Source organism: Pyxicephalus adspersus, chromosome 2 (genome assembly GCF_032062135.1).
Source record: "Pyxicephalus adspersus chromosome 2, UCB_Pads_2.0, whole genome shotgun sequence".
In the NCBI taxonomy this organism is placed as follows: domain Eukaryota; kingdom Metazoa; phylum Chordata; class Amphibia; order Anura; family Pyxicephalidae; genus Pyxicephalus; species Pyxicephalus adspersus.
In genome coordinates, this window is record NC_092859.1 from 90565207 (window position 1) to 90580025 (window position 14819).

General features: G+C 36.3%; 1 protein-coding gene across 3 annotated transcripts in view; it reads left to right on the forward strand.

Moving 5' to 3' along the window:
• SLC38A4 (solute carrier family 38 member 4) overlaps window positions 1–7480 on the forward strand; it is a 47001-nt gene extending 39521 nt beyond the window's left edge. For all 3 annotated transcript variants that reach the window (XM_072401437.1, XM_072401436.1, XM_072401438.1), the window contains exon 16: window positions 3241–7480. In XM_072401437.1, the coding sequence (XP_072257538.1) occupies window positions 3241–3342 (102 nt within the window). In that variant the 3' untranslated portion in view covers window positions 3343–7480. The remainder of the gene's footprint in view (window positions 1–3240) is intronic.
• Window positions 7481–14819: the final 7339 nt, after the last annotated feature.

Genomic DNA, 14819 nt, shown 5'->3' on the forward strand with positions numbered 1-14819 from the left:
CAAGTTCTGCCAGTCCACTCCAATTCCACTTGCAATTCCAATGGGGGCCTAAGAGTAAGCAGTAAAACATTTTACCAATACCGGAGTTGCAATAATGATAAAATGTAACTTTTAATACAAAAGTTATATTAACATATACATTTTATTTTGTAAACCCGTTTAAAGGATTTAGTTCAAGGGTGTCAAACTCTGGCTCTGCACGTCGTTTTTTTAGGCCCCCAAAAGAATTCTTAATATGAATTGCAGATGGCCCGTCCCTACTGCAATCCGTAGTAACGGCGGGCCATTTGCAATTCATAATAAGCTGCTGTTCTATAGACGCGAGTACAGTGCTGCTACTACGATTCCCAGCATCACTTGCATCTCTAGACCAGCAGCCTCTCTGGCTATGAGTGGCCCCGCATTTTATAGACGCAAGTGATGCCAGGAATTGTAGTAGCGGCATCACTCATGTCTTAAACAGCAGCCTATGCGTGGTCCCCGCAGAGTTTATACTGACAGGTAAACTCAATATTCAGGAATTATCAGGATTATTATTGTCAGGAATTATCATAGAGCTATTGCTATATTAATTGTTTTACTGTGCCAGAGAATGCAATGTGAAACCAAATGAATGCAGCAATTAATTTGGTTTCACATTGCATTCTCTGGCAACGTAAAACAATTAATCTCAATATGAAGAAACAAAAACACATGAGAAGAGCATGCAGTAATATGCAGTGGATTGATCCAAATAATTTAGATCAATCTACTGCATATCACTGGATGCTCTTCTCATGTGTTCTTATTTCTTATTGAGAGTCATTGTTTTTTCAATAAATTTCAAGGTTGGCCCGTGACTTGGTCTAAATTTTTAATTTCGGCCCTCTGTGTATTTGAGTTTGACACCCCTGATTTAGTTAATCAAATAAACTAATGCTTATGGTCAGCTCACAATGACAGGAGGTATGAAGCTATAGCAGAGCTTATAAATGGCCACCAGAGGGAGTATTGATCCATTCATTATATTAAATCTGAATTCCTGGAGAACTGCACAATTCTTACACTACAATAATGACTGTGAAGGTTTGCAGAAAAAAAAAAAAACATTCTGTAACAATGTTAATGTCTAGGATTAAAGAGGATTATATTATGTTTTCCTTACCACGTGTAAAGTTACTTTCAAATTTATGTTACAACATCTCCTCCATATACTTCTTACTGTGCAGCACTTAAATGTTTCTCTATTATTAATATTTAACAAGCATGTTCTCTTATAATTGTTGTCATGTTTCCGATTTCGTAATAATTATACAAATGTACTTTCCCCTAGCCTTTCATGTCTTAGCCAGTTATCTATGTTACAACAAGTTTATATTGCACTACACGCCCTAGGAATGTACAGCCAGAATCTTGGAACAATGAGTCATTCTTATGGAACAATTGGATGAATGTAACACAGCAATGTTATCAGTGATTCACAGCTATAGATGGTGCTGTTTGACACTGCATACTGTAGATTTTCAGCTCAAGTATAACCTCAGTATTTAGACTGAAGCTCTTAAAGTCTATGCTATTTTCACAAAAGGTTCAACACATAAAGAAAGCTCCCAACATGTTAAAACGTGTATGTATTAATAGACTGTTAAAACAGCAGCCAGAGGAAGATTCTAGACCTGGAAAAAGAATTCCCAGCTTACAAGGATTTGCTTTCCATAACTGACAAATGATCTGTCCTTGTATGGCATACATGTAAAAAGCATTTTTGTAAATGTAACATATAATTAGAACGCACCTATACTCAAATGTCAAGGTTATAATACATATTTGATAGATTTGAAAAAAACAGCTCTCCTCCAACCAAAGCTCCATCATCGGCATCATTAAAAAAGAGCAAAAAGTCAGTAAATACACCTATATCCTCGCCCATAGTGCCTAGATGGAGGTAACATCACAATCCCCCCATTGAGATCCCAGAGAATGCTCAGTATCAATGAGAAATTTGGGGTATCCAACTGGAATAATTGTGACATCACCCCTGCAGCATGGAACCAGGGGTAGGACAAATATATTTACTTTTCCCCCACAAGTTATACCATGGGGAAGAGGGGTCCTGATATATTAAAGGATATGTTCAGCCTCACAGTGAGACCAGGGGCCTGATTTAACATGGAATGGATTTCTTAAAATCATTTGCTAGAAAATGTTTTGAATCCTGGACCAGATCCATTCCAGGCTTGCTGGATCACCCAGCTTCAGTGATGAAAGTGTATTCTCCAGCTCCCCAGCCTTGGACAACTTTCATAAATCAAGGCCAAGGTGTTACTGTGTGGCTCCTGGAAGCTGGTGCCTTTCCAACCACCCACACTGCTGCAAACCGTTGAACACTTAACTGCAGGTGGCAGAAAGCAGTAATGACCACCTCACAGGTCAAGGGCGTAGGTAGGAGGTAACCTCACCGCAACCTCACTGGTAGGCTGAACATGATAGCTGTTACCACCTGACTACAATTTCCATTGCATGTACCAACAACTATGTATAGGTATTCCTCTTTAGATGTGTTTTTTTTTTCAAGGGAAGCCTGAAGAGAACAAAACTGCTCCAAGTTTCCTTCTGTTCTGCTCTAATAACCAGAAGTCTATAATTCTGAGAACATTTTGAGATCCATTATCTCTGCTGAAAGGAGGAATCAGCCAGACAATTCTTTTCTTTAGCTGGGATCACATGTGAACAACACTGGAAGAAACTTGGAGCACCAAATCTCCAGGATGAGTAGTTTAACCCAGGGGTCTCCAACCCCCAATCTGAGCTACGGATGTCTGACAGCTGGGCCGCAAGAGCACGGAGACCAGCGGTGGTCCGTGGCTCTGGCTGGTGCACCCCCCTAGCCTAGGCCAGAGCTGCGGACCATGTCTCCATCGCAGGCTCAGGGCAGTGGGCAGTTGTGTCTCTGGACACAACCCACACACTCTCCCATTGCAGGCTTAGACCTGGCATCTGGCATCACAACGTCACTCTGGGGGAAGTTTATTCCCCTTTGAGTGAGACACAGCTCCCTGCATCCGCAGTTAAGAGTCTGTAGATTTAGTGCTCCGTGTGCTCCAAAAGATTGGGGACCACTGGTTTACCCATCTATTATTCTTGTTTATGCATTCCAGCAATTTGTTTTAAAGCTAAATGATAATATTTGAGTATAAGTCCAACCATCTTCTTCCTGTACAATACTGATTCATTTCAATATGTGTATCTGTTGTCCTACAGGCCCTTGTGTTCCTTATTGTTGGATTCATATTCATGATTGGAAGCATGGCACTTATTATAACCGACTGGATCCAGAACTCAACTTCCTCCAGACATCATTAACCCTTATTGCGCTTGTGGTTTAACATGAAAGTGGATGGCAATAAGTTCTGCTAAGATGAGTCCAAAGACTGTTATCGATACCGAACATTTTTTGGGGGGTTAGTTATTTATGCAATAAACATGCACGTGTTTATATTTTTGGAACTACTGAAATTAAGTACACGGAAACAAGTGATAAAATTGTGGAGAAACTGCTGGAATAGGGATCACTGGAGGATTCTAGTGGATGGATTGTATCATGACTCTACTTTTGCAACCACTGCACATGTCTGTAGAAGAGACTGATTGTGGGAAATGTGCAACCTGTAAAGTAGCCATAACAGACTTAAATTCCTTCGTAATGGAAGCCTTAGCAGAATACTTCTGGGTGGTAATTACAGCATCATACCGAATGACTACCTAATTGTAAAAGCTCATTTCCAGCCAAAACATCTTTTATTGTTTTCAACAGAGTGAAATGAGATGGACCTTAAGTTGTGTTCTTGTTGGGTAGACTTACCCTATCATCCTGTCAATAACTTGCCCAGCCCAGGGACATACATTAAATCCCATTTTTTTAGCTTACCATTTTTTTTTTATAACCTCTTTTCCCTAATGACAATTGAATCCCTCATGACTTGTAGGTGTGTGACATGGACATTATGTTATGGCCAAAATAACTCAATAGCTTACCCCAATAGAAATTTTAACTTTACCCCACTGCATCCAAGGTACAAAGTTAGTTGGTAAGGCCTTTCAGAAACTTTTTGTTTCAATTATATAATCATAGTTAAAAGTGTCAGGGTTTGATTAGGTTTGAACTTATTATCACAATTTTCTTAATATAAAGAAGGCATTGCCAAAGTCCATCTCGGGGGCCAATTGCATCGCGTGTTCAGATTTCCAGCCTCTGTCATAAGATCAATAATTTGCAGCCCACCAACACTATTGACCACAGTATAAAATACACGTGTACAAAAAAGTAATTTTCATATTTCATTGGAGTTGATCAACCGCCTTGCAGTTATCAGCCCGCTACTCATAAATGGCAGGACAGGAGTCGCCATGTGTGCACAGGGAATCCCCTACATCCTTATAGTGTGTGTGCTGTGCGGGACCCGCATGTACCACCCCCACTCTGATTCCAAGAACAAGCTCTGCTTGGAGCCGGCACTATCACAGTGCACGTCACTCTGGTGAACGTGTGCTGTGTGGGACCCACGCAGACCACACCCACACTAACCCTGGTTAGTGGTCGGCCCCCGCACATTTTCACCTCACCAAATCTGGCCCTCTGCAAAAAGTTTGGACACCCCCTGGTATAAAGTTTCTATACAGACAACCCTGGCACCAGCCTACCTTGAGGGAAAAATAGTAGCAGACATTTGGGAAAAACCTGCTTGGGAAATTATGCTGAGATGGTTCAGGCAGAGGTTGTTTGCCAGTGTCAAGGCTAATCCAAATACTAATGTTACCCAATCATAGATAAGCTAGACCTTTTAGGTCATTTATTAGCATGTTGTGGTCACCATAATGAATCAATTCGATTTCACATTTACAAGCCTGTGAATTTATGTCTTTGTAGACATCAGTCATTGGTTAACTTAAAAGCATGTATTCTCTGTTCTCCTTTATTTAGAAAGGTTACACTGAATATCAAAAATGTGAGTCTATAAATGACCTGTTCAAAGTGTATGAATAGCCATTTTTTATTTGGATAACTTAGAGAAGGTTACAACCATTATCAGTTTAATGGGATAATAGCCCTTTGCTTCCTGTCCTGCAGACACAAAAGTTCTTCTTTTTCCTGGAGACAACTGTATTACCTTGCATTGAGAAAGGCAGAGATAAACCTAAAAGTGGACCTATTCTTTCTCTACCCTATCTAAAATTAAAAACTAAACTTGGCCATATAACCACTTTAAGTAGTAAAACAGGTACACTTTATTTTAAAAACTGCATCAGACACTTTACTTTATGCTTGAAAAACACTAAGCTAATCCACTTTTGTTGTATCCATAAGTTTAACTAGAGTATAAAATGCACCTTTATTTTTATAGCAATTCAAATTAGAATGTTGGAAATATATAAATGGCCATTATTTTATGTTTTTTTTTTTCCAAAAGAAACTATCCATATGTTTTATATCATATATGTAAATGTTACTCCATTTTTTAATCTACCACTTAACTAGGACTATTAAATATAGTGCTGGCTTACTAATAACAGTACACCCTATTTATCATTGTGCCTGAAAGTGGAATGATATGTCCTTCCTGGAAGAAAAAACAAGCTGTATTTTGAGGGCAATACTGATCATTCTTAATTCAGACACTTTAAAGTCCTGTGTATTTTTCTCTAAACAATACCCATTTAATATATTATTGTGTCTTCCATAATGACCCTAAGTAGTGTATGGATAGCACAGGATTTGGATAACTTGTTATTATTGACTGATAATGCCTATGTAGTAAATATGTTCAGTGCAGGAAACTGGTTTGAAAAAAGTATATATTTATGTATATATTATCCTATTTCTAGCCAAATCTTTGTTTTTTTTCTAAATGTATTTGTGTGTATGGTATACATTTTAGTTCTAGTACACTAAAACCTTTTTTCTAGTTTTTAGAAAGTGTGGCTTTCACAATATCTCCTAGCATATCTCTTTAGCGGCTATTAACACAAGGACAACTAGAAAAGTATAACCTGCCTAGCTTGTGCAGCCTAAAGGCCACTTTAAACTTGGATTCTACTGCAGAATTCTACCATAGGGTCAGTCCTAGTGTAATCATAATACATCCCTGGGTCTGTAAAAAATGCATTCAGCATGGCAACTGGCAAAGAATGTACAAAAGCATAAGCTTACCTGGTCTTCCATGGTCAGCAGTGTAAAATCAAAATTCGGGTCCCATAGCGTTGCTATAATACAATAAATTCATGAGTATGACACCCCCTTACCTTTTCTATGTTATCAAACACGTATTAATTAGAGATAAACCTGCCATGTTCAAACAAGCCCAGAAAACTCCGCCTAAATCCAGATATTTGATTGTTATTGTCTATAAACATTGCTGACTTTTAGGCATGCAACATTGAAAATGTGCCTATAGGTCAACGTTCCTGCCACTACTTCTATATAACATTACAGTAGAATATAGGGACTTTCAAAACATTTAATGCCATTGGTCTGATAATGTCTTTGTATCAAGACCAGCCCTATTCACAAGCTTTGATCCTTACTATTAAGATAGATATTTAAAAAAATTTCAGTCTTGTAGATAATGTTTGTGCCAAAGCTAGAAATCATTGTACTAATATGTAGGCATTGCCCTACCATATGATTTCATGGAGTTCATCATGTTACAAAAATAAATACATGTATACACAGACAATATTATTCTAAGTGGACTGACATGGGAGTGCTGGTTAGATATTCAGACATTTAGTTTCTCCTTTCTTAAAGTTTCATAATGGCCGTATGATTTGCTAGCATTGGCATAAGCTCTGTATCTGGAATATCAAGCCATCAGTGGCCCGCAATGGGATGTACTACCCAATTCTCACTGAATATCTTGTTGAGTTTTTAGTTAAATGACAACAGATTATGCTGTTTATACTGTAAATCTATCTGTACACTCTAAAATGAGCTCATATCAACTGTGTAAAGAGTATTTTACTATTATACCAAATGGTGTTAGTCATCTTTAGTGCATTATATGTACATTTTAGAAAATACCTCAGACAAATGATTAACTTACCTTTTCATATATGTCATTAGATCGATATTTATTTTCTGTAAATGCACATAGAGCTCATAGAATATGGTAAAACTCTTATCTCTCTTTGCAATGGCTATATTTTCTAGTGGGTATTTCTCTGTCTTCATTATACACTAGGCTAAGACAAATAATACCTGTATTGCCTTCTTATATAATTATATAGTTGGTAGTATTTTTTGTAATATACTGTATAATATGTTTATGTTTTTCTTTAAAAAAAATGCACAAAAAAATTCAGGGACCGTGTTTAAGCGTGATTTGAATGGGTTTTTCAAATTGGAATTGTGCTGTTTTAATATACTTGTTGTAATATACAATAGTTTTTCATGAAATGTTTTTATAGTAAGGGAAAAAAAAGAATAAAAACATTTTGAACCAAATTTTTCTTTATTTACATTGCTCATGTTTATTGCTATACAGAAACCAATCTCAAACAAGGTTCCACAGAACCCCAGGGTTTTTGAAGGGTTTCCTTGAACTGTTTTTGATTTATTTCCTATTTGATGATGCTTGCATCATCGCTTGGTCGAGCCAGCCAAAGCAAACTTAAAAAGAAAACTCACGTTTACTTTTTTAGATCTGTCAATCCTTTGGTTGGGAGGTTTTCCTGGATCGAGATCGGGCACGCACAGAAAGAGCAGCCTGAAGCTGCTTCTTTTTTTTTTTTTTTTTTAAAGGGTTGAACTTTCCCCCCAAACAAAGAGAGTAATTGTTACCGTACATAAAATGGTTGTCTACCCTTTTATGTAAAGTAAACATTTTAGTTTAGGTCTGCATTAAAAGGTTGAGAAAGGTTGCTATACAGAATATAATGCAGTATATGTGATGATTTTATTAGTGATATTTGTTTGGAAGAATTATCTCAAACCGTTAATAATACCCACAATACTTACTACACTGTACCCTTCTTTTCTTCCATATTAAAAACTATTGAAAAACAAACTGAAAATATTGGAATAGGTATTCTCATCTGCTAACCAATCAATGTAGCCTTTCACCAAAACAGAGCAGTATTGGCATGATACATAAAAATGGTTACACTTTTAAAAACTTTGAAATTAGACCCATAAAAACTATAAATTAAAGAAATGTAAGTCCTAGTGGAATGTGAGATTCCTACTGGATCAGTGGATCTACTGTTGTTTTTTTTTTTTATTGGGGGGGTGGGTTGTACATACATGTGTATGTCTCTTTATGACTTTGGTGAGACTGCATGGCATAGTCATTTATAAATGAGATCCAGTATTAAAAACATTCAATTTAAATAAATATATTAATTTGAGACATTGGATTTCTACAAATTATAAACTGAAGCAAACAATGGACACGGGCGGATCTATTAAAGCTTTCTAAGGCTGGAGAGGATACACTTTATTTAGTCAAGCTGGGTAATCCAGCAAACCTGGAGCTAATTTCTTCAAAGTCATTTGCTATTTGCTAGCAAATGTTTTGAATCCCTGACCTGATCCATTCCAGGTTTGCTGGATCACCCAGCTTCAGTTTGATACCTTGTTTGGCAGACTAATTTCCTCTGCATGACCTCTGGCTCTGTTTTCTGGACTTGTCTCTGCTACACTCTCCTGTACTGCACATCTGTGATACATCTGCTGTATAGAACCCATATAAATGCACCTGAAAAAAATACTCCAAAAACATCTACAGAGATTAAAAACATAAGTCAATGACCCCTACAGCTCCCTGAAAAATAGCTGGCACCAGATTTGATAATTATTTCACCAAGGTTATGTTCCATTAAAAAAGGTCCAGATAAAATACACAAAAAGAATGGACAGCACAGAAAAAGTAAATATTTGCGACAGACAATATCCAAATCATTTCACTAATCAAACTAGGTTAAATTGGGTTAAATAAATAATTTACTTTTTAAGTAAGCACCTAGGCTTGAAAACATTTGCTGCCCAATTGGAATGGATAACCATGCTGAGTAAGAAATAGGTGTTTCCAAGCAAACCTGGAATGGATCTGGGTGATCCAGCAAAGGAATGGATCTGGTCCAGGGTTGAAAACATTTGCCAACAAACAGCAAATTACTTTTAAGAAATCCATTCCATGTTTGCTGGATCACTCAGCTTCACTGATAAAAGTGTACCTTCTCCAGCCTTGGAGAGCTTTAATAGATCAGGCCCAAAGAAGCTAGAGTTGTATGAAGTTGTTGGAAAACTAAAGTCTTTTGCTTTCTTGTACTAATATTCTATGTAGTCTTCTTATAATAACATATATCCAAGGCTAAAACATTTAATTTCCAATTTAGATATGGTTAAACTATTAAAATATAGTTAAACTCATTTTGTTTTTTGCCACCATATATATATTTTACTTTACTTTCCATTCTGTTGAAATAGGCATTTTCAAGGTAAGGGAATTCTCCTTAGACAGTTGTCACTCGAACAATTGTCCCTTTTTGAAAATGACCACTTTTGATGGCAACTTATTTTTTTGAATTTTCTTATTTTTTCCTTTAATGTTGTCGGTATCACATATTTCAGTAAGGTAAAAGAAACAGTCATACAGGTTCTTGTTTAAAAATATTACTGATTATATTGCTTAGAACTCATTTGGCTCTTTCTGTGTGCAACATCAAACTTTCTTTTTATTTAGGTGTTCAGGGGAAAGAGCTGGAGATTGCGTATAGCAACCAATGTGGATCTTTTATTTTTAAGTGCAGCTTGAAGATCCATATTTTTGTTTATTAGTTTAACTGGTTATTAATATGGGCTTTTAGGTGATTTTAAAATGTGTTTGCATATCATTAATATCATGAAAATCATGGTAGATAAAAATATAAAGTAAATGTGAAATTACTAAAGTGTGTACATTTATACATTTAAACTGCCTAAATGTCAGATTAAACAATTCAGCCAGTGCAGAGAGCAGTCGTTAATAATATTATTTGTCCAATACTCGTTAACTCGGAATAGGAAAATCTGCCCAAGAATTTGTGTTTTAATTTAAAGAACATGAACAACAGAGAAACCCTTGTGAACATTAGGGGAAAAAATCAGCAGAAACCCCCCACTTCCCTCCCATTCCTAATGATCATTTTATTGTAGTAAGGTTCTGTGTAGAGTAGCTCAGTTTTCTGCATTTAACTTGCTTTAAGGTGCATTTAAACCTCAAGTCTGTGGATTTCCATGTACTTTGTTTTGGGTGGTCACCTAAAAAAAATTCTTTGGTTGCTCTGTTAATCCTTAGTAATCAATTTGTTGAATGTCTGACAATCATCAGTTACATAAACAAGGAAGAGAGCTGTTATCTTGTTCCTTGTCTCCATTGTAGAAGCCCTGTCCTTTGGTTGGGTAGCAGACATGGTGCATACATCACAAGGAAGCAACAAACATTGGATAGTGTTTTTAGATTGGCCCCATTGGCTGCCAATCAAAGGGGGTTATAGAGCGCTCATTTGCAGTGTGTGCGAAGTAGGATTGCATGTCCCTTTTATCTGGACTGCAATGCATGTGGTCAGGCTTTTGGAATGATCCTCCGTTAGGAGAGGCTGTCAGTGTAAAGTGTATATATGTTGACAAGAAGCTGCCAGTAGCAGAATGTTTCCGGGTGGTGTCATAATTTTAACCTACAGCAGCAAAGAAATGTCTCTCATTAAATAAATAACCTAACAATAAACGTCTAGTGCCTGCCATATGCATTATTAGCAAGCTGTGCAGGTCTGATCTGCCTGCCCATAACACAGTTGTTGTCCCTGCAGTACTGGTTCTTACTAATAAGTGCACATCTGAGTCATCTCTGAGAAAAAATGGACATTATTTGGATCTATTCAATTAATATCCAAGGATCAAAAGTCCAATTCAAGGATTGTGTCTCAAGTTCCCAGACTGCCTAGGTATCTTGGGTAACCATTATTGTTAAATCAAACATTGATGTGAATATGAAATGTATCAGGACAAGCTTTTAAAGCAGACCGATTTTTTAGTAAAAAGATCATTTTACTGCGTGAACATTACATAACATATGTTTGAGAAGAATTTAGATATTGAGACATTCAATTAAAAGAACAAAAGGTTTAGTTATTCAAAGAAAAATATCCCCCTTTATTATAACCAGAAAATATTTGGCACATTGACCATTGATGGAAACAACTATTCTTCAAATGCAATTCCCAACTGGTTCACTTTTTCATGAAAAGATGATTATACGGTGTATAACAATAGAGACATTACAAAGACAGTCAATTCATACCCATTTTTTTAATAAAGACATTTACTGTACATTTAAATACCCAATATTGCAAACCCAATGTACTGTGAGATAAGCAGGCAGGCCAAGCATGTGTATACAATATACCCAATAAAATAGGTATTCAATAAAATAGGTATTCATAAAAGCAGTTGGCCTGGTACTGTAGTACATGCAATGAGGAAACACACAACAATATTTTATATTGTAATTGATCTCAAACTAATAAAAAAACAGTGATGCTATCTAATTAAGATTAAGGCAGTTCTTTCTCAAGCATTACACAGTTTACATGAAGTTATACACAAATACCTATAGTAACAAACAAAACCTGGAATGGCACATACAATAAATATGTAACATCAAGAACAAATGTATGGCAAGCCTATAGCTAAAAATATGGCTTACACACAGTTAGATTAACTATTCAAGTTGGAAAACAGCATTCATATATGCACAAGGATTTGAAAAGTTGAAATCCCATCTAAAACTAAGCTACCTTGTGGAAAGGGTGTCTGAAGTCATGATCCAGAACACCTGCACTAATAAGCGTCTCCCCTACAATATGCACATAAGGGATGATTAGAGATATATGTATACACAGCAGCAATGGAAGCAATAGGAGAGAAAAACTTCGACCCTACAATATATCAATATACCTTGTTCTTTACCAAAATGGTAAAGAACAAGGATTAAGGGAATGAGTACACTGTGTATGAAGTGAAAGGTTGGTATCTGGATGGGTGACTTAGGTCAGATAGGATATATTTGAATGTAGCAGGGCAAGGAAAGTACAAGTACAAACTAATTTAAGGTAACCACTTAAACTATAACTTACATATACAAAATTACCCCTTCTTTAATGACTAAAAAAGGTTTTGTACAAATGTACACATTTATTTGTATTAACAAATACAATTGTTTATTTTTATGTGATTCCAGAAGCTGTCATTTAGCATTAATTACTTAGTTATATATTACTTGTCAGACAGCCATTGATTTTTCAGTCCTTTTAATCAATAATTAATACCATCACCTGTAAAGAAGAGTCTGATAGGATATCACAATGCCTTTTATAAAACCCTGTAAGTATATTATTGCTGAATTCTTTTTAATGCAGAGCCTTTTAGGTATCATTGCTCCTGACAAATACTTGTTTAAAGCCATTTGAATACTGCCACTCACGCACCTATCATCTATGAGTAATTTTTTTTCCTGGTGAATTACCCTGGAAAAATAAAGGGGTGAATCTTCTTAGTGGAGATGCAAACAGCGATGAAAACCTGACTATAAAGTAGCATATGCTTTAACATCAGTTACCTAAGTCTAGTTATTTGCATTCTTATGTGACTCCAAACACATCGCTTTTTTATACAGTTTAACCTTACCTAAGCAGATTGTACACTCCACCTATAATCTGAATGTGTCCATCTTCTAGTGAATAAATATGGTTTATTGAATTTATAAAAAAATATTTGTTTCTTTGAATGTAAGTCATTTGGACCACGCTTATTATGAAATTGCTAACATTCTCGAGTCATATGCTAAAAGTTAGCTTTTGCTGTAAATAGCTGTGTTCACATTAGTCAAGGGTCTTGTTTTTCATATTGTACATTGTATACTATGTATGAAAGCCAGAAGCCTTACACTTTAGCCACACAGTTTAATTTGAAGCCAGTGATTCATTCCCAGATTACTGGAAATGTGTGTAAAAAGTAAATGTACAATTGTGGAGTTTCTTAAGAATTATGTTCATTCCATTATAATGATGAAATGATGCAGCATTTAAAGTGAAACATGCATCCAGTACTTTTCCTAAGAGTGATATGTTTTTGCTCCTTTATATAGTGCCAACATTAAAAACGTTACCATTTAGCCCTCTTTTATTCCCATACAGGCTCCTGACAAATTTATGACACAAAATATGAAATATGCTACCCCTCCCAATGCCCACATTGCTAAATGAGAGAACTGCACTCAAACAGGAAGCAAACTTGTACAAACAAAGTTGTTGGAGTCCTAAGTCATGAATAATTGTATCTACAGGGGTTGGAGTTACTGCAGAAACAGACGGTTTAGTGGCTATTTTGTGAGAGTCTAATTGAAAGCAGATTCTGGAGAAAACATTGCACGGAGAAACACAAAGAAGATGCTGCAATAGCAATCCAAGGTAGTTAGTGCTAAAAGAAAGTAGTGATAACACATCCTTCCAAGGTCCCTGGATTCATTAATAATGTCCAGTCCAATAGGTTTTAGAGAGTAGGCGAGAGCTACCCTTCTGTTGTGTTTTGTCCCACAAGAGTTAGCATCTCGTTCCTAGGTTTAGATGCTGGCTCATCATGGGAATCTTGGTCCCTGTGCTGTTCTTGGTTGAGTTTAAAAAGTGTCACTTTTTACAAAGTTACAATGTTCAGTCGGGAGACTTCTTCACACCTTTGTAGGCTGATGACATTCTCTCAGCCTAGGCAAGGTCATTGGAATGGAATTCATAGACTGCTTTTTGATGATCAAATACACAGCTGCTTAAAAAACATATTGTGAGACATCAGTGATTTATTTATACAGACTAGTAAAGTCTAGTTCAGGGGGTTATTAGGGTTGCAAACAATGCACTGGTTGGTCCACAGGCCACAAGGTGAGGAGTTTACCTCCCCTTCAGTAACTAGCTGTCACTAGAACAGAAAATAGGAGGAACCATCTAATGGCAATACATTCCAGTAAAAACATGGCAGAGATTTTATTCATTCTCTTCTATCCTGTGTTTTAATAATTGACAGAAGTTCCAACCTTGGAATTTTACTTTACAGCATGGCATAAGGTTTACTTTGCACATAATTATTGTTTTATTATCTATTTGGTTTGAATAAGTGATAGTTTTTAAATATAGGTCACGTCATTAGCAATAGTTTTGCAACTATTACCGATGGTGCAATCTGTTGAAGGACATACTGACATTTGGTAACATGAGTGGATTCTGCACCCTGTGATCTCACTATTTTGTCTTAAATGTGGGTGCATCATATCATAGGCACTGACTGAATAATTATCAGTGTGAGAATTCTGAATTCAACTGACACACATTTTCAAGTTCTCATAACAATGTATGAGTTAGGTAAATTAATATAAAACATCTGGCCTCTTGTTATATATCTAATTCAACCCCCATAGTGTGGAACATTGTCATTTTATTAGAAGGGAAAATACATTTCTTTGATTACCTTTCGGTTGCATACAAAAGTTGGGGTGCCCCTTATCAAATCTTAGGTTTTGCCCATAATAATAAAGTAACATAAAAATATTGTAATCTTTGCAAGGACCATATTAGAACAGGGCATGCTAATTTTAATGCCCAGTTGGGCCTTGGCCCAGTATAGTGCAGAATCAGTCACCAAAGCTGGGTTTGTGCTTTTTTTCTCTCCTAGGCCAGCTACCTTGGAATGCCCCTTACTTCTCAATAACCTTGAAAAAAACTTACTGCTATGACTGGCAGTGAGGTTACCACACCCT